Source organism: Macrobrachium nipponense, chromosome 35 (assembly GCF_015104395.2).
Source record: "Macrobrachium nipponense isolate FS-2020 chromosome 35, ASM1510439v2, whole genome shotgun sequence".
NCBI lineage: Eukaryota > Metazoa > Arthropoda > Malacostraca > Decapoda > Palaemonidae > Macrobrachium > Macrobrachium nipponense.
Window position 1 is genome coordinate 34,810,334 of NC_061096.1, and position 20,348 is coordinate 34,830,681.

General features: G+C 42.6%; 1 protein-coding gene across 1 annotated transcript in view; it reads left to right on the plus strand.

The window, feature by feature from the left end:
- The first annotated feature begins 3,330 nt into the window (after window positions 1-3,330).
- Window positions 3,331-20,348, plus strand: part of LOC135208591 (protein dj-1beta-like) — a 41,399-nt gene continuing 24,381 nt past the window's right edge. Inside the window, exon 1 of the mRNA XM_064240942.1 lies at window positions 3,331-3,537. Coding sequence (XP_064097012.1) covers window positions 3,454-3,537 — 84 coding nt within the window. The 5' untranslated portion in view covers window positions 3,331-3,453. The remainder of the gene's footprint in view (window positions 3,538-20,348) is intronic.

The following is a 20,348-nucleotide window of genomic DNA, read 5'->3' on the forward strand; positions in this document are numbered from 1 at the left end:
TGTAAACTTTTCTCATTCATCTACCTGAAGAGGGAGACAGCAGTCTCTGAAATATAGTACTTTTTTTCTCTATATTTTGGTGTTTTTTATGGGCTCCTTTTATTAGATGGAATTCTGTTGTTACGAACAGTTTTTACCAGTCATATATATATATATATATATATATCTATATATATATAGATATATATATATATATATATGAATAACTTGATCACGAAGTATATAAAACGTGATGCTATGTATAAATAAAGGTTTTTTGCCACGAAGGAAAAAAGGAAAAAGGGAGATAGCCAAGTATTTTCGGTCCTGTTCGGACCCTTTACTGAGGCAAACTGATTTTACAGAGAACAACATAGTCAAAAGAAGGCTTAATATACAAACTGACACTACAAGATTAGCAGTAAGGGCGATTTTCACTCTACAGAAAGGAGGAGCCGCCTGAGTTTAGCCACACCTTGAAGGATACACGCAGTAAACAAGTGATTCTTCCAGAAAACCGTACATTTTGAAAAAACACGGGAGCAAATACAATTTAATATCATGAATTTTTACACAAATTTTCCCCCAAAAAATTATTATTGATGAAAAGACGAAAGAAAATATAAATATATATATATCGAGCAAGAGAAAGAGGGAGAGAGAATATCGGACCAGAGAGAGAGAGAGAGAGAGAGAGAGAGAGAGAAAGCAGAGAGAGAGAGACAGAGAGAGAAAGAAAGAAATAATAACTATATACATGTGGGACTAATTTATTAGTTGTTCATTTATTTTAAGGTCCTTCATAAACATCTTACAAATATATGGGTCCAAATGGTACATTCTCAGACTAAGATTTAGGTTGTTTTTATTAGTGATTTGTATAATTGCTGATTCCAGAAAATTTCTTGAAACATAATCATTAGATCTAGCAATTACCGAGGTATCACCCCAATTAATACAATGAGATTTTTCACTCAGATGGATAAACAGTGCATTTGAAGTCTGGGCTGTTCTAACTGAATGCATATGCTGCTTAATACGTACACATAAATTTTTACTTGACTGACCAACGTAAAACGATGGGCAATCCTTACAAGGAATTTTGTAAATGATGTTATTTGTTACGGGACATTCTTAATTAGCATATCTTTAATGGTATTGTTATAAGAGAACACTACATTAACATTAAACGATTTAAATATTGATTTTATGGTTTCAAATCCACGAAAATAAGTTAAGCTAAGTACATTTTTAGGCATTTCTTTTTCATTAATAGCAACACTATAAAACTTTTTGTGAGCTTTTTGATAACAAATCAATTAAATGAGGTGGGTAGCAGAGATCGTTTCCTATCTTTTTTATGTACTCTATTTCTTGGTCCAGATATTGTGGACTTGTGATACGCAATGCGCGTAGGAACATAGAAGAAAAAATTGAAATTTTAATATTAAGATGGTGGCCAGAATAAAAATGTACATATGTTAAATTATTTGTGGGTTTTCTATAAATACTGAATTTGCATTGGAAAGATTCTCTATGTATTAATACATCTAGGAAAGGGATGACATTGTTATTTTCAATTTCAACAGTGAATTGTATGAATGGCACTAAATTATTCAATTTAGACAGTAAATCATTTACATCGATGTAAATGATTTACTGTCTAAATTGAATAATTTAGTGCCATCCATAAAATTCACTGTTGAAATTGAAAATAACAATTATACAAATCACTAATAAAAACAACCTAAATCTTAGTCTGGGAATGTACCATTTGGACCCATATATTTGTAAGGTGTTTATGAAGGACCTTAAAATAAATGAACAACTAATAAATTAGTCCCACATGTATATAGTTATTTCTCTCTCTCTCTCTCTCTCTCTCTCTCTCTCTCTTGCTCGATATATATATATTTATATTTTCTTTCGTCTTTTCATCAATAATAATTTTTTGAGGGAAAATTTGTGTAAAAATTCATGATATTAAATTGTATATGCTCCCGTGTTTTTTCAAAATGTACTGTTTTCTGGAAGAATCACTTGATTACTGCGTGTATCCTACAAAGTGTGGCTACCCTCAGGCGGCTCCTCCTTTCTGTAGTGAAAATCGCCCTTATGGCTAATCTTGTAGTGTCGGTTTGTATATTAAGCCTTCTTTTGACTATGTTGTTCTCTGTAAAATCAGTTTGCCTCAGTAAAGGGTCCGAACAGGACCGAAAGTACTTGGCTATCTCGCTTTTTCATTTTTTCCTTCGTGGCAAAAAACCTTTATATATATATATATATACTATATATATATATATATATATATATATATATATATATATATATATATATATATATATATATATATATATCTATATATATATATATATATATATATATATATATATGTGTGTGTGTGTGTGTGTGTGTGTGTATATAGATATATAATATATATATATATATATATATATATATATATATATATATATATATATATATATATATACACGTATATATATATATATACACACACACACATCATTGAGTAAGGGCACCACAAGAGGGGCGTTGATGCCACTATCTATATCTCCCTGCAGGATGAAAGGATCAGCTGGTTTCATGGAACGAAATGGCAAAACACGGTTACGGTTTAGAATCGATAAAACTGGCCCAATAGCAGCAAATCATCCCTGATGTTTATTTTTTTTCTATTTTCAAGGCTGGTTTTCCTTTTTACGCTGTTCACGCTAGATTTAGCGCTTTCTGGGATTTTTGTCTGGTACGAAAAAATTAGCGATTCATGCAGTTGAGCTAATCATTATTATCACTTTTTTACTCCGTTTACTCCAAATCTTGAGCGTTATGAGTAGTCGGGGATGATAACTAAATATTTCACGGAATCTGTATATTCATATTTCATTGAATATATTATATCTTTCCTGTTGCAGAATTGAAATGTTGCGCTTGCATAGGTAGTGCAAGGAATGCTATTTTCTAGTAAGTTCTGTTCACTTCACCATTGGAAATTTCTGTTAGCTAGAAAACTACCTATACTGGCTGGAGAAACTGTTCAAAACTTTCACCAATAAGAATGGAAAAGCTGATAAATATAAAACTATAAACAAAATATCTTTGACTTGGGGATGGAAGGGGAAGATGACTTAGACATTCCCGAATTTAGCAACAAAACAATAGTAAGTACATCAATACACTAAATATCATTTATTTCCGTCAATCATGTTTTTCATTTTACATGATAAATTAAGTGTACAGTACAAAAAATAATAGTAATAATTTATTTTGTCAGATATTACAAAAGTATCTATCGCTATTTGTAGCACTTAGAGTTTTATGGAAACTTAAGATGGCAACTCTGTTCGGTTGCTTGGATTGTCGGTGACTGCGTCCTCTGTCCAAGTCAATAGAATCTGAAGACTGCCAGTCGTTTTCCGCTTGATTGTCAGTTCACCTCAGTAGTCTCCAAGCAAAATGGTGTCTGCCGTGCTTTTGTTGGCCGAGGGTGCCGAGGAAATGGAAGCTGTCATCACTATTGACACCTTGAGGAGAGGCGGAGTAAGTTGACCTTCAGCTGTGTTACCAGGGGAAAGAAAAACCGGGTTGAGGAATTTATGCAACAAAGTAACGTAGCAACCGGGTGTTGTCATGCTCGGACCTGAGTTGTAAATTATCCCTTATGGAGTAAGGAACGGCGTTTTGGGATAGTAAATTTAAATTGCTTTTACTATAGGCCCAAGCACCCAAATGTCATTAGCCGGTACCTCCGTAATTTTGCCTGGTGTTGTTACCGCATTAGCGAAACTGGCTACTACCTATAGTACTACCTAATTGTTTTTACATTAAAATTACATTTTTTAATTTTTTCCGTATCCTATGTTCGACCCGTAGCTTTTGTTGTTTTTCTACTTCCCTGAAGCCAGAGAAAAACGGTAAAATACCTATTTCAAATTATAAATTCAGTTTCCCATGAAAGGTACAGAAATTTTTTTCCTTATACCTACTTATGCATATCTTCCTCTTTCCACCGAGTTTTTTTTTTTATTGGCCTTAAATTCAGCCCAAGATGTATGCATTAACGTATACCTGCCTATTAGCCTAGACTGTGAGGGCTAAATGGTAGGCTAGGCTAATTTGAGTATGGAAGACATCCCAGGGAAAGGATTTTCTGCAGAGATGGCAGGTTTTATCCTCAAAACAGCATCTGAAAATTCAAAGCCTACTACTTTATGTAGAGAAACTGTGGAAAAAGTATGTAAGGTACTACCTACTACTATCTACATTTTTTTTTTCGAACTGGATATTGGTACGGCAGCCGTACCCCGATCTCGGTAGATATTGGTACGGCAGTGAATTGCGCATGCGCGAACCCTTGTTTACCGCCTCACGCATATCCAAAGACTACTATATACTGAAGTATATACACAGTCTTTGGGCATATCAGTGACAGCAAGAAAAATGGTGACGGAACAGCACGAACAGCGAAATAATACATTAGTTTTTGCCGAAAAACAGATGTTTTCAGGCTTTAACGAGCTGAAGAAAGCCATAGACATTTATGAAGACTCGAACTTTCAAAAATTGGGTAATTCATGGTATATACGTAGGTCACGAACGATCGAATCGGCCCTGAAAAGAATTCCGAAGAGGAGATTCAAAGAGGATTATATATAGCCTAGATATATACACTACCATCGTACCTTTGGTGACTTTCTCAGCCCTTTATTCTGCCCGACATCGGGAGTTGCAAGGGCCGTTATACACTTTACAATATTCTTTTGATTCGCTTCATTGGGTATATTGCAGCTGTCGGAGAAGACGATAGAATTTACCAAGTAGTGATATGGCAAAGTTAAACCAAATTTTAGCATTATTCCATTAAAATCGGGATAGTGTTGTTTTTGTAGCACAAAAAAGCGGGACAAAATTCACAAAAGCTAAACAAATAAAAAAAGGGGGGAGGGACATTTTGCTAACTGAAAAAAGGGGGACAGATGTTCAAAAAGCGTGACTGTCCCACCTAAAAGCCGAACTCTGTTTAAACTATTACAGTGTGATTAGCAAACTGGTAAACGGATACAGCTAACTGCCGTATCTACAGCAAGTCAAGAGCGCAAATACGGCACCAATGACAGAATCTGCCGTACCCTCACCACACTAAATTATTTGTACGGCAGGAAGTCTGAAATTGACGCATGCGCAATTCACTGCCGTACCAATATCTACCACGATCGGGATGCGGCTGCCGTACCTATATCCTGTGCCTTTTTTTTTAGTCAAGTGTTACACCAGATGTTCTGGATTTTACTTTAAAGTACTAGGCCCACTACATGAAAGCTCAATCAGTAACACCCTAGCACCTCATTTTTATAGCTAGGCCTAGTTGGTGCCAGAGGAATGGTATACAAGTGTGACAGTTGTTTTTTTACTTCTGCATGCTTTTTGAAACCTTTTAAGCTATACTGACTATCATTTAATGAAGCTTATGGAAGTATGATCCTCAATTTTGTAGGAAGTTAGTTTTTCATGTATGACACTTACCTGGCAGGTATATATATAGCTATATCTCTGTTCGCACTGGCAGAATTTTTCAAAACTCGCGGCAACCGCTAGATCACTGGTAGTTCAGGTGATCGATCCCACCCCGCTCCCGTGGCGCTGGTGCTCGGAATCATTCCCATTTTCGTCAGATTTTTTTCTGCCACTGAACCGGCAACATCGTTGTTGGTTCCCTGCTAGAATTCGAAACTCGTTAGCTGACTTTCGCTGTACTTGGATGGTTTATTGGGTTATCGTATTGGAAAGTTGGATTGGCAATCGCGATTGGAAGTTATTAGAATGTCTGATTCTGTATAGTATTTCGAGTGTGTATGAAAGAAGGGTGTAAGGTGAGATTACCGAAAAGCTTCGGTAGACCCTCACACACTATGTAAGAAGTGTAGAGAGGTTTTGTGTACTTGGGACAATAGATGTAATGAGTGTGAAAGTTTTAAATGAGAAAGAATGGAAGACTTCCACCAAATATGTTGAGAGACTTGAAAAGGATAGAGTAAGAAGATCGGTGTCTCGGAGTGAGAGGTCAGGTTCTTCTAGTAAGGCCTTGAATAATTCTGTTATTTCTCTTCTTCCCAAGTAGAAGTTGTTAATCCTTCTCCTCAGGTCTCTCCTGCGCCCGCTGCTGTTTCTGAGGATACTAATATTGTGAAAGTGTTTGCCGCCCTTTGCGTCAATGGGCGATCAGATTCAGCGTCTTACAGACAAAGTGGGTACGATTGAAAGTGTCAGTGTAGTGGAGGGGGCGGCTGTATCGTCTCACTCGTGGCTCCTAGACCTAGACCTCTGCCAAGCTCCCAGACCCAAGGGAGAAGGCATGTCGACAGTCGAAGGAGGCGAGAGGGTTCCCTTACGATCAGTCGTCCCTTCAGGCAAGTCCTGTTGCGTCCCAGGCTGCAGCAGTGCGCCATAGAAAAGGCGACAGGTGGGAACGTGTCTTTCCTCGACAGATAGTGCTGCGTCAGGCAGGTATGGACGTTATGCGGAAGTTTCGCGTCCTCTGAAGAGGACGCATAGACCTACGTCTTCTCAAGATGAGCGTTACCCGCAAGAACAGTGGAGTAGTCCCGAGATTTTCTCTTCTAGTGATGAGGAAGAGGTGGTTCCGATTAAAAGGAGGAGATCCTTTAAGTCAAGACAAGACGCAACGACCTCATGTGACGACGGTTCTCGGGATAGGAGCTCTCCTTCGGAATACGGAGCAGTCTCTCCGATATCTTCCCCTTATCGTAGAACTCAAGATCGAGTTTCTCGTGTTGATGGATCCGTCTCGTCTTTGTTCTCCGCTTGCTCAGACTTCACGCCAGGAAGCAGAGACTAGGAACTTCCTTGAAGAGATGCAAGGAAGGTTAGGCCGATTTGGTTAAATCGTGGGGAACATCGGAACTTCCTCCTACAAGGCGTAAGGACCGTCATCTCTCCCAGTCAAGTCGTCTAAGAGGACGCATGATGGTTGGCCGCCTTCTCGTCAAGCTTCGGAGTCTCGGGTAGGACGCAAGTTACGGGAGCAGGACGCAGGACGCAAGTTAAGAGAACAGGAGCAGGACGCAAGGTTTCGGAGCAGGACGCAGGACGCAAGCTTCCGGCAACAGGACGCAGGACGCAACCTCGGAGCTCAGAAGGACGCAGGACGCAGGCGGCAGGAGCAGGTTTCTTCACGTGAGGTTGGAGAAGATTTTCTGCAGCAAGACCTGGGTTTACAGGATGTGTCTTCGGCAGAAGAGGAAATAGAAGACTTAGAATCTGAGGAAGAAAAAGAAGATGAAGCACCTTCTTCAGATTATAAGAAAATTGACGAATTGCCTTCTTCACTTTTTGGAGGGGATTTTCAGCCTGCAGCTCCGACATCACCCCTTTCTCAATTCTCCAAGAATAAAACTCCGAAGAAGTCCTCGTTTTTGAAGATGAAGTTTTCGATTACGGCTAAGAAGGCTCTTCAAAGAATTGATACGTGGTTGAAGGAAAAGAGGGAAGCGGGCAAGACTGTGTTCTCTTTCCCTCCTGCCAAATTGGCATCGAAGTCCGGAATTTGGTATGCGACAGGGGAAAATCTCGGCCTGGGAGTGCCTGCCTCCTCCCAGGGGGATTTTTCCAACATTGTGGACAGTTCCCGCAGACATGCCTTGAATTCGGCCAAAGTGTGGTGGTCTCCATCAGAATTAGATCATCTCTTGAAAGGAATTTTCCGGACCTTCGAGGTTTTTTAATTTTCTGGATTGGTCCTTGGGAGCTCTGGGACGAACAGTGGAAGATAATGAAGCAACGGCTTCTCAACTCCCAAGCAGATATTATGTCCTGCATGGACAAAGCCTTAAGGGATGGAGCGAATGAATTGGCATCTCTTTCACCGCAGGAGTTTTAAAGAAAAGGTCACTCCTATGCTCTTTTGCTGCTAAGGCGTTTCTAACGCCCAGAAATCCGAATTGCTTTTTTCCCCACTTTCGGAGCAATTGTTTCCTGCGGATATTATCAAGGATATTTCTTTCTTTCCCTAACTCAGAAGGCGACGCAGGATCTGTTAACTTCCTCGGTAAGGACGGATTTTTACCCAACAAGGTAGTTAAGAAGACTCCTAAGGAATCAAGGCAAGCTAGTCAGCCCTTTCGAGGCAAGTCCTTTTCTCGTCCGGCCTTCAGAGCAAGAAGAGCTCCGTCCAAGAGGGGTTCGAAACCCAGTACTAAACAATGAACAGCAAGTCCTTCAGACATCAGTAGGTGCCAGACTCCAGAAGTTTTGGGAGATTTGGCAAGAAAAGGGAGCAGATCCTTGGGTAGTCAAGGTGGCCAAAGAAGGTTACAAGATCCCTTTTCTAAAGAGACCGCCTCTTGCGACATCGCCAAGAGGAGCTGGGAGTCTCACTACAGCGATTCCAGGGAAACAAGAAGCACTACAAGAACAAGTTCTTTCTATGCTCAAGAAAGGAGCAATAAACCTGTTCTGGATCACTTATCTCCGGGATTTTACAACCGGCTGTTTTTAGTAGCAAATCCTCGGGGGGTGGGGGATGGAGACCAGTACTGGACGTAAGTCAACTCAATTTATTTGTGGAGAAAAACAAAATTTACGATGGAGACGACCGATTCAGTACTGGCAGCGGTACGTCCAGGGGACTGGATGGTCACCCTGGACCTTCAAGACGCATATTTTCATATCCCAATTCATGCAAGATACAGGAAGTACCTGAGAATGTGATCCAGAACAGGGTTTTTCAGTTCAAAGCCCTCTGTTTTTGGACTGTGCACAGCCCCACAAGTTTTTACAAGAGTGATGGCGAGCGTGGCGAAGTGGCTACACATTCTAGGAATAAGAGTGTCTCTATACCTGGACGATTGGCTCATAAGAGCCCAATCAAGAAAGCAATGTCTGGAGGACTTAGAAATGACGTTAACATTAACGAAAGAGTTAGGGTTGATGGTGAACTTAGAAAAGTCGAATATGAACCCCAGTCAGGAACTAGTTTATTTGGGGATTCTGATCTCCTCAGTGACTTTTTCGGGCTTTTCCGTCTCCCAACAGACAAGATCTGTGCATCCGGAAAGTGCAAGCCTTTCTAGAGAAAGAACAATGTTCAGCACGAGAGTGGATGAGCTTACTGGGGACACTCTCGTCCCTGGAACGGTTCGTTTTCTCTAGGAAGGCTTCACATGAGACCCCTACAAATATTTTTGAACCAAGTCTGGCCAAGAAAATCGCAACCAGATTCCTTCCTGTTTCGAATTCCTCGCAAGATCAAAGAGGAGTTAAAGTGGTGGCTAACTCCGGGGAAGTTAGCAAAGGGAGCGTCCTCTCCAGCAAAAGAACCCAGACCATGTATTGTTCTCAGACGCCTCGGACGCAGGCTGGGGAGCGACTCTCGGACTTCAAGAAGTCTCAGGTCGTTGGAGCAAGGAGGAAACGGCTTGGCATATAAACAGGAAGGAACTGATGGCGCTTTTCTTGGCCTTGAAGGAGTTCAACGCGGTGATTCGCAACAAGGTGTACAAGTCAACGCGGACAATACCACAGCTCTGGCGTACATCCGCAAACAAGGAGGGACACATTCAATCTCTCTTTGCAAGTTGGCGGAGGAGATCTTCTTTGGGCAGAGAAGGAAAACGTAACCCTTCTCACCAGATTCATTCAAGGGGAGAAGAATGTGAGAGCGGACCTGTTGAGCAGGGAAGGTCAACTTCTATCAACAGAATGGACGCTTCATTTAGAAGTATGCCAGAGTCTGTGGAAATTATGGGGTCGCCCAGTGGTAGACTTGTTTGCGACAGCAATGACGAAGAGATTGACGACGTATTGCTCTCCAGTCCCAGACCGTCAAGCAGTCGCAGTAGACGCCTTTCTTCTAGATTGGACGGGCTAGACGTCTACGCCTTTCCCCCGTTCAAGATATTAGGGAAGGTTTTTGAAGAAACATTCAGGGAGAGTCAGGGACAAGAAATGACTCTCATAGCTCCATACTGGCCGGCCCGAGATTGGTTCACAGAGGTACTGGAATGGACAATAGATGTACCAAGGACACTTCCAGCAAGAGTAGATCTACTCAAACAGCCTCACTTCAACAGGTACCACAAGAACACCCTCGCTCTGGGTCTGACTGCGTTCAGACTATCGAAAGACTTGTCAGAGCGAGGGGGTTTTCTAGAGAGGCGGCCAGAGCGGTGGCCGGAGCTAGAAGAGCCTCTACTATTAAGTTGTACCAGGCGAAGTGGGGAATCTTTCGCAAGTGGTGCAAGAGTCGGAAGATTTCTTCATCCATACCTCTGTGACCCAAATTGCCGATTTCCTTTTATACACTTAAAGAAGGAAATAAAATTGTCAACTCAGACGATTAAAGGGTATCGGAGTATGTTGGCTTTCTGTATTTAGACATAGAGGTCTAGATATTATAATCTAGATCTGAGAGACCTCATAAGGTCCTGCAACAAGGAAGGAGCCCCAATACAGAGCGCCTTCCTGGAATCTCGATGTGGTCCTGAAATTTTTATGCATGACACTTACCTGGCAGGTATATATATAGCTTATCCTCTTGACGCACTGGCAGAATTTCAAAACTCGCGCAACCGCTAGTACACTGGTAGTTCAGGTGATGGCCACCCCGCTCCCGTGGCGCTGGTACTTGGAACTATTCCCGTTTTCCTCAGATTTCTCTGCCAGCCGAACCGGTCAACATCGTTTGTTGGTTCTCTGTTAGAATTTCCTGCTCGTTATCTGACTTTTGGATATTGGTATCGTATTCACGAAGTTAGAGTGGCAATCGCATTTGTTTGGACCTTGTTTAGTATGTCTGATTCAGGAAGTATGTTTAGAGTTTGTGTGAAAGAAGGGTTGTAAGGTGAGACTGCCGAAATCATCGGTAGACCACATACTATTTGTAAGAAGTGTCGGGAGTTTGTATGTACGTGGGACAATAGGTGCAATGAATGTCAGTGTCTGAATGAGAAAGAGTGGAAGGCTCTTATGAAGTATGTGGAGAGATTAGAAAAAGATCGGGTTAGAAGATCTGTATCTAGGAGTGAAAGATCGGGATCTTCGAGTAAACCTTTGGATGAATCTTTGCATGTGTCTTCTCCAGCTCATTCACATGTAGATGTAGCACCTTCCCCCCAGGTTTCTCCTGCTCCAGTTGCTGTATCTGAGGATACTACTGATCCACAAATAGTGAAAGTGTTCGCTGCCCTTGCGTCCATGGGAGACCAAATTAAACGATTAACAGACAAAGTGGAAGTGTTTGGGGACAGTGTTGTGGAGGGGGCGCCTGATCGTCTCTCTCGTGCTCCTAGACCGAGACCTCTGTCAAGCTCCCAGACCCAAGGGAGAAGGCATGTCGACAGTCGAAGGGAGGCGAGAGGGGTTGACTTGCGATCAGTCGTCCCTTCAGGCAGTCCTGTTGATAAGTCCCAGGCTGCTGCAGTACGCCATAGAAAAGGCGATACTGGGAAGTGCCGTTATTCTTCGGATAGTTTCAGCCTCGGGAAGGAGTAGGCGGTTCGCGGAAGTATCGCGTCCTCTCAAGAGGTCATACTTTCCGTCCTCTTCACAGGAGGAAAGGGCTTTCGACCAAGAAGGGTGGAGTAGCCCTGAGATTTTTCATCGGAGGATGAAGAGATGATCCCTATCAAAAGGAAGAGGATTTCACGTCAGTTGGAAGTTCGCTCGCCGCTTCGTGTTAGCCCGGTGCGTCCTCGATCTCCTCATCATCAGGAGTCTCGTAAGGAGCGGAAACGAAGGATGCTGCGGGACATGCAGCAGAGATTGGCAGTGATTGTTCAATCATGGGAGAAGCCCGAACCAACCTTCGGTTAGACGTAAGGACTCGTATCTCCCGGTTAAGTCCTCCAAGAGGACGCAGGACGTACAACGCGATCCAGGACGCAGTGCGTCCCTTAAGAAGGACGAAGTACAGGACGCAGGACGCAAGAGGAGAAGTGGATGGACGCATGGTGGACGCATACGTTCAGGAGGACGCAGGACGCAGGCGGCAGCAAGTCAAAACATTGTCTCGACAAGGAAGAGAGGAGTTTTATAGGGAGTCAGTGCCGCATTCGCTTTCTAAACAGGAGCTGCATAAGGACTCTGAATTGGAGAGTCAGCAGGATCTTGGTTTTCAAGATATTTCTTCCGCAGGAGGAAGAATTTGCGGAGAGATGCGGAAGAGGACAAGACGGAAGCTCCTTCTTCGGACTACAGAGGCTAACAGAGTGCCTTCTTCTTTGTTTGAAGGAGATTTTCAACCTTCAGGCCCGCCCATCGCCTTTGTCGCAATTTTCGAAGACGAAGACAGCCAAGAAATCGTCGTTTTTGAAAATGACTTTGTCCATTTCGGCCAAGAAAGCCCTTCAACGCGTAAATGAGTGGTTGAAGGAGAAGAAAGAGTCGGGGAAGACTTCTTTTGTATTTCCTCCGCCAGTTGGCTTCGAAGTCTGGTGTTTGGTATGCTACGGGGGAAAGTCTTGGCCTGGGAGTGTGCCTGCCTCCCTAGGGAGACTTTTCCAACATAGTGATAGCTCCCGTAGACAGGCTTTTGCATTCAGCCAAAGTGTGGTGGACTTCGTCGGAGTTCGACCATTTACTCAAAGGTATCTTAGGACCTTTGAGGTGTTTAATTTTCTTGACTGGTCGTTTGGGGGCCCTGGCTCGAACTTCGGAGATGGAAGAGTCGTCAGTATCCGAGTTGTCGAGAAGTATTATGTCCTGTATGGATAAAGCCTTGAGAGATGGAGCTAATGAATTGGCTTCAATTTTTACAGCAGGCGTCTTGAAGAAAAGACATCTCTTATGCTCGTTCGCTGCTAAAGGAGTGTCGAACAGCGCAAAAAGTCGGAGTTGATGTTCTCTCCTCTGTCAGGACAGCTCTTCCCGCAAGAGATCATTAGGACTATCTCTCTCCCTCACTCAGAAGGCGACTCAAGATCTTCTTACGTCATCGGTAAGGAAGTATTTACCTTCTAAGGTCATGAATAAGACTACGAAGGATACGAAGACAGCACAGCAGCCCTTTCGGGGTAGGACTTCGCTCGACCAGCATTAGAGGGAAAAGAGTTCCAACCAAAAGAGGGGTTCCCAACCAAAAGACCAAAACTTCAACCGGTTCTGGATCACGAATCCCAGGGTTTTACAACCGTCTGTTTCTAGTACCGAAATCATCAGGAAGTTGGAGGCCGGTACTGGACGTAAGCCAGCTAAACTTGTTCGTAGAAAAGACCAAGTTTACGATGGAGACGAACGATTCAGTACTGGCAGCGGTACGACCAGGGACTGGATGGTAACACTGGACCTTCAGATGCGTACTTCCATATTCCAATTCATCCAAGGTCCAGGAAATATTTGAGATTCGTGATCCAGGAAGGATTTATCAATTCAAAGCCCTGTGTTTCGGGCTGTGCACGGCGCCTCAAATTTTTACAAGAATGATGTCGAATGTGGCGAAGTGGCTTCATTTGGCAGGAGTCAGAGTCTCTCTCTACCTCGACGATTGGCTCATAAGAGCACAATCAAAAACAGCAATGTCTGGAGGACACGGACGTAACATTGGAATTAACTCAGCAACTGGGTCTGATGGTGAACCTGGAAAAGTCACGATTGATCCCCTCTCAGGAACTAGTTTATTTGGGGATTCTGATATCCTCAGTGACTTTTCGGGCTTTTCCGTCACCCGAAAGGCAGGACCATGTGTATACGGAAAGTGCAAGAATTCCTAATGAAAGACCAATGCTCAGCGAGAGAGTGGATGAGCCTGCTGGGGACACTCTCTTCGTTAGAGCGGTTCATTTCACTAGGGAGACTTCACATGAGGTCCTTACAGTTCTTTCTGAACGAAGTCTGGACAAGAAAGATCGCAACCAGATTCCTTCCGGTTTCCAATTCCTTCGAAGATAAAGGAGGAACTAAAGTGGTGGCTAGTTCCGGAGAGGTTGTCAGAGGGTACGTCACTCCAGCAGAGAACCCAGACCGGATATTATTTTCCGACGCGTCAGACGCAGGCTGGGGAGCGACGCTGGGCCCTCGGAGGAGTCAGCCTTTGGAGCGAAGAAGAAAAGGCATGGCACATAAACAGGAAGGAACTGATGGCGATCTTCTTGGCTATGAAAGCGTTCAGACCGTGGATCAGCGGCAAAGTGGTGCAGATCAACGCGGACAATACCACAGCTCTGGCATATATACGGAAACAAGGAGAAACCCACTCGTTGTCCCTTTGCAACCTGGCGAAGGAGATTCTTCTTTGGTCGCAGAGAGAAAAACGTCACCCTGCTCACCAGGTTCATTCAGGGAGAGAAGAACGTCAGGGCGGATCTGTTGAGCAGGGACGGACAAGTGCTTTCCACGGAGTGGATGTTGCATCTTCAAGTATGCCAGAGACTGTGGAAGCTCTGGGGCACTCCAGTATGGATCTTTTCGCTACCGCAGCGACGAAAGAGGTTACCGAACTATTGTTCTCCAATCCCAGGACCCTCTTGCAGTCGCAGTCGATGCCTTCCTACTAGATTGGACGGGTCTTCTAGATGCGTACGCTTTTCCCACGTTCAAGAGTTTTTAGGAAAGGTAATGAAAAAAATTCAGGGAAAGTCGAGGAACAAGGCTGACCTGATAGCCCCATACTGGCGGCCCCTCCCCAAACGTGGTTCACCGAGGGTACTGGAATGGACAGTAGATTCTCCGAGAATCTACCCACGAGAGTAGATCTTCTCAAACAACCCCACTTCGACAGGTTCCACAAGAACACCCTCGCTCTGGGTCTGACTGCGTTCAGACTATCGAAAGACTTGTCAGAGCGAGGGGGTTTTCTAGAGAAGCAGCGAAGGCAGTTGCAAGAGCACGAAGGCCATCGACTATCAAAGTGTACCAGTCGAAGTGGGAGAACTTCCGTAAATGGTGTAAGAATCGGAAAGATTTCTGCATCCAGTACCTCTGTGACACAGATTGCAGATTTCCTGCTATACCTGAAGAAAGAACTAGGTTTGGCTAATCAGAACGATTAGAGGCTATAAGTGTATGTTTGTCTGCAGTGTTTAGACACAGAGGTTTAAACCTGTCCAATGACGCAGATCTTAGAGATCTCCTCAGATCGTTTGATACAAAGAAGGATCGACGGTGCAGAACCCCTTCTTGGAATTTGGATGTCGTTCTCAAATTCTTGGAGACGGATAAGTTCGAACCTATGGGCAGTGCGCCTTTGCGAGAGCTAACGAAGAAAACTATCTTCTTAGTAGCCTTAGCTACAGCTAAAAGGATTAGCGAGCTGCAAGCTATTGACAAGCAAATAGGATGGAAGCACAACAAAGCAGTTTGTTTCTTTTCAACAGGAGTTCTTAGCAAAGAATGAGAATCCTTCGCATCCATGGCCAAGATCATTTGAGATTGAAGGACTGGCTGATCTGGTAGGTCAAGAACAAGAAAGGGTTCTTTGCCCAGTAGAGCCTTACGGTTTTACGTAGAAAGAACAAGAAGCATTAGGGGAACTTCATGTTCTCTGTGGTGCCTCCGTTTAAAGATCCTACTAGACCTATGTCTAAAAACGCAATGGCTTTCTTTGTAAGAGAAGTCCATTAAAGATGCTCATTTGCTTTGTCAGGAGAATGCTTCGGTATAATTAAAGTTAAAGCTCATGAGGTGAGAGCAGTAGCTACGTCCTTAGCATTCAGGAAAAATTTAGCCCTCAAGGACATTATAGATTCAACGTATTGGAGGACAAACTCTGTGTTTGCCTCTCATTACCTTAGAGACGTGAAGACAACTTTTGATAATTGTCAACGTTAGGCCCGTATGTATCCCTCAGGTACAGTACTGGGCAAAGGAGTTTCCACCCCACCCATAACCTAATAACATGCTAGGTTTTTATATTATTAGGTTATAGTGTTTTTATGGTTGTCTGAGAAGGTTAAGACCAGCTCAGTCCTGTTGGTTAGTGTTTATTATATGTGTGTGTGGTTCAGGTGACTAACTCCTAGCAAGAATGCCCGTGGTAAATGAGGGCTAGGGTTCTCTGTCAACAAATTGGTCACGTCCAGTTGTCAGGCCCTTATTGTTAGCTTTCTCAACAAACAGGTCACTCCTAGTTGAGAGCTACTAAGGTTTAGCAGGCTAAGAGGCAGGACCTACGAAGTCAGCTACCTTAGCAGGTAAGGAACATAATACATAGTTCTAAAAATTTAGTTAATTTTTGAATTATGACGATGTTGCTGTCTATGACCCACCTCCAAATGTGTCAATCAGCTATATATTACCTGCCAGGTAAGTGTCATGCATAAAAATGGTATTGTTTATGATACAATAAAGTTTTATGCATACTTACCTGGCAGGTATATATAATTAAATTCCCACCCTCCTCCCTCAGGAGACAGGGTTCAGAGAAAATCTGAGGAAAACGGGAATAGTTCCAAGTACCAAGCGCCACGGGAGCGGGGCGGGTGGCCATCACCTGAACTACCAGTGTACTAGCGTTGCGCGCGAGTTTTGAAAATTCTGCCAGTGCGTCAAGAGGATAAGCTATATATATACCTGCCAGGTAAGTATGCATAAAACTTTATTGTATCATAACAATACCATTTTAGGAACTAGTAAGTTTGAACCGATGGATCAAGCTTCGTTTGAGAGATATCACAAAAAAGACCATCTTTTTGGTGGCATTGGCCACAGCTAAAAGGGTGAGTGAGCTGCAAGCAATTAGCAAACATATTGGTTGGAAACATGACAAAGCGGTTTTTGCTCTTTTCAGGAGGGGTTCTTAGCCAAGAACGAGAATCCAGCTCATCCATGCCAAGGTCATTTGAAATTATGGGTCTTTCAGATCTAGTAGGACAGGAACAAGAGATAGTTCTTTGTCCAGTAGGGCATTGCGCTATTATTTGGATAAAACCAGTAAGTTAGAGGAAACTTCAGAATCACTGTGGGCTCTGTGAAGGACCCTAGCAGAGCAATGACCAAAAATGCTATTGCCTTTTTCCTTAGGGAACTAATTAAAGAATCTCATATGTTATGCCAAGAAGAAAATTTCGGCATCCTTAAGGTTAAGGCACACGAAGTGAGAGCAGTAGCTACTTCGTTGGCTTTTAAAAAGAATATGGCCCTCAAAGATACATTGAAACGACGTTTTGGAGGACTAATTCATGTTTGCAAGTCATTTACCTTAGAAACGTCAAATCAACGTTTGACAATTGTCAAACGTTGGGTCCATATGTATCCTCAGGAGCAGTATTGGCAAAGGATTTTTCCACCCCATAACTTACTAACATGCAGGTAGGTCTTTTAATGAAGTGGTGTTGTTTTTACGGTTGTCTAAGAGGGGTGATTTCCTCTTCAGTCTGTGAGTGTAGTGTGTTAGGTTAGTTGTGTGTGGTTCAGGTGGTCTAACTTATCCTAGCATGAATGCCCGTGGTAAGAGAGGGCTAGGGTTTCCTGTCAACAAATTGGTCCCGTCCAGTTGTCAGACCCTTGTATTTGCTTCATCAACTAATAGGTCACGTCCTAGTTGGAAGCTACTAGGCTTAGCAGGCTAAGAGGCAGGAATGCTGAAGTCAGCTACCTTAGCAGGTAAGGAATCTAAGAGTATTTTAAATTTTTAAAATTTTTAAAACTCTTACAATGTTGCTGTCTTGACCCACCTCCAAATGTGGTCAATCAGCTATATATATACCTGCCAGGTAAGTGTCATACATGAAAAATGATGTTATTATGATATAACAAAGTTTCATGTCATACTTACCTGGCAGGTATATAATTAAATTAAATTACCCACCCACCTCCCCTCAGGAGACAGGGTTCAGAGAGAAAAAAATCTGACGAAAATGGGAATGATTCCGAGCACCAGCGCCACGGGAGCGGGGTGGCGATCACCTGAACTACCAGTGATCTAGCGGTTGCGCGAGTTTTGAAAATTCTGCAGTGCGAACAGAGAATATAGCTATATATATACCTGCCAGGTAAGTATACATGAAACTTTGTTATATCATAATAACATCATTTTCAGCATTCATTGGTCATTTGTTGTGGTGGTGCCCACAAGCAACATTGTAAGGAGAGTTTTAAGCAGTAGCTTTTTTGCAGTTTTCAGATTACAAGGATTTTGGGGGAGAGTTGTAGAGGCCAGTGTAGCAGTTTTGTAAAGGATTGGTCCCTTAATCTACTCATTTGGGGCAAGGCCCCACATATGAACAAGTTCCTTGAGGCACAGTTCAGCTGGATTCAAATTAGAATCACATGAGGTAATTCTATACAATAGCTCCGCCAGAAAGTTATCAAATTTAAGTACTTTCACTAAAAAGACAGAAGTCCAAGGTTTCGGTTGACATATAAATCTAAGCGGCGCTAGGTGTAAAAGTGGTTTAAAAATCAAAATTAAATTTGACCCACCTGAAAAAACTAAGTCCCTCGACTTCAAAACTCTCTCAAATTCCTCTTCAGACTGAGCTCTCGTTTGTACATTAAAAACATAGATTATGTCATTATTACATCATCGACTGTATTCTACGTAGCAAGACGTCACCCAAACGTCATAGTGTTTAACCAGTGATGATTATCCAAATTTTACTTGGGACTAGCATTTTAACAAAACTAGAATCACGTGACTTGAATACCCAATCAGGTGAGTTTTACTAGGAAACTAACACTTTTCGACACTCTTCACGCAATTTCCGCCGTTAATTTTTCAGTCTTTTGAGAGCCATGGACACATGTGAACCTTCAACTTCTGGTGCAGTTTCTCATTTACATCTACTTTGACATCAATTTGTGAATTTTCTCCCAAGTTCTTGTCTCAACTGTTATTTAAGTTATAAAGAAAGTAGGGACAAAGTGACACTTTTAACAGTGATAAGGGATTATATAGAGCCCGGCACTACCATCATTTCCGACTGTTGGAAGGCATACGATTGCCTAAATGAGGAAGGATTTCTTCATTTAAAAGTGTAGCACTCCTTGAACTTTGTGGATCCGCACACTGGTTCTCATACTAATACTAATTGAGAGGCGGTGGCTGGATTTGAAGAATCTGTTTTAAAGTACTGGATCATAGGCTCCATGCATTCTTAAAGATGGAAGCTCACATTCACCGTCCAACCTAAATAAGTACACAAAGGGTTTTAGGCTGTCTTATATTTAATATGGCTGTGTAAGGGGGGTTGGGTGGAACACCCCCCACCCACCCGCTAGGTAAGGATACAGCTGTTAGGTTAGGTTAGGTGGTTTGTTTAGGTTAGCTGGTGGCCTTGTTTATTGCTAATTCTATATGTACCATTATTCGTATGTTAAAACTGATTCTTTAATTCATACCCCACCCAAAAACCCCGGTTTCCCACTGGTGGTCCCCAAGATTGGAAAGGTTAACAAATAGGGTAAAAATACTGTTCCTCCTCAAAAAAACAAAAAGTTAGCTTTAGACAAAGCACTAAGTAATTCATCAGAAAAAAAAAATATTATCAAAATTATTAGTGGCCGAGCTATTGTGTAGAATTACCTCACATGATTGATGATTATTAATAATTTCAAGGAATTTTTTTGTTTTGTTGGTAAAAGAGGGCCATCATTTCATTGTTTACAGCACTGCAGAACCAAGCATATACTTTGTTTCTGGTGTTATTTACAAGACCGTTAGGTCTCCAGTGAAGGAAAGTAGCTAAAGTCAGGTTTTATTGTAGTGTCTTACCGAACAATTATAGAGCCGTGATTTCCACGAGCGGCAGGATACTAAATTCAAATTTAGCGCGAGGGGGGGGTCGGCGTCGCCAACACTGGTGTGATGACGTCATCTCCCTCCACTCGCGGGAGAAACCAGGTACAACTGCCCAGTGAATCCAATTCTTTTCCTGCCGGCGTCCGGTGAACATCGGTGGTCGGTGCGGTTGGATGACTTTGCTTCGCTTTTTTCTTGTGGATTTGATCTTCAGAATTGGTGAAGTACTCTTTTTTGGCGTTGTTGTTATTTTGCTTTTTATTTAGGCGTTGCCATGTCGGATTCTAGTCCGTCGGGAGTTAGGTTTTGCATCTCAGGATGTAAAACTAGATTATCCAAGTTAGAGTATGATTCTCACACTAAATGTGTTAAGTGTAGGGGACAGGTTTGTTCAGCAGATCGAACATGTAACGAGTGTAGTGATTGGACTGATTCTCAATGGAAGTTTTTTAGTTCATACTCGGAGAAATTAGCTAAAGACAGAATTAGAAAAGCAGCGCTTAGGGAAAGTAGACTTAGCTCTGCTTCGTCTTGCGATGCATCTGTTCCTTCTGTTTCTCCTCAATTGGTTATGTCTCCTTTAACTACACCTCCTATTCCTCCTACTAATCCCACTTCTCCGGCTTCCCGTGTAGTTTCTTCCGACACCATTGCCAGTCTG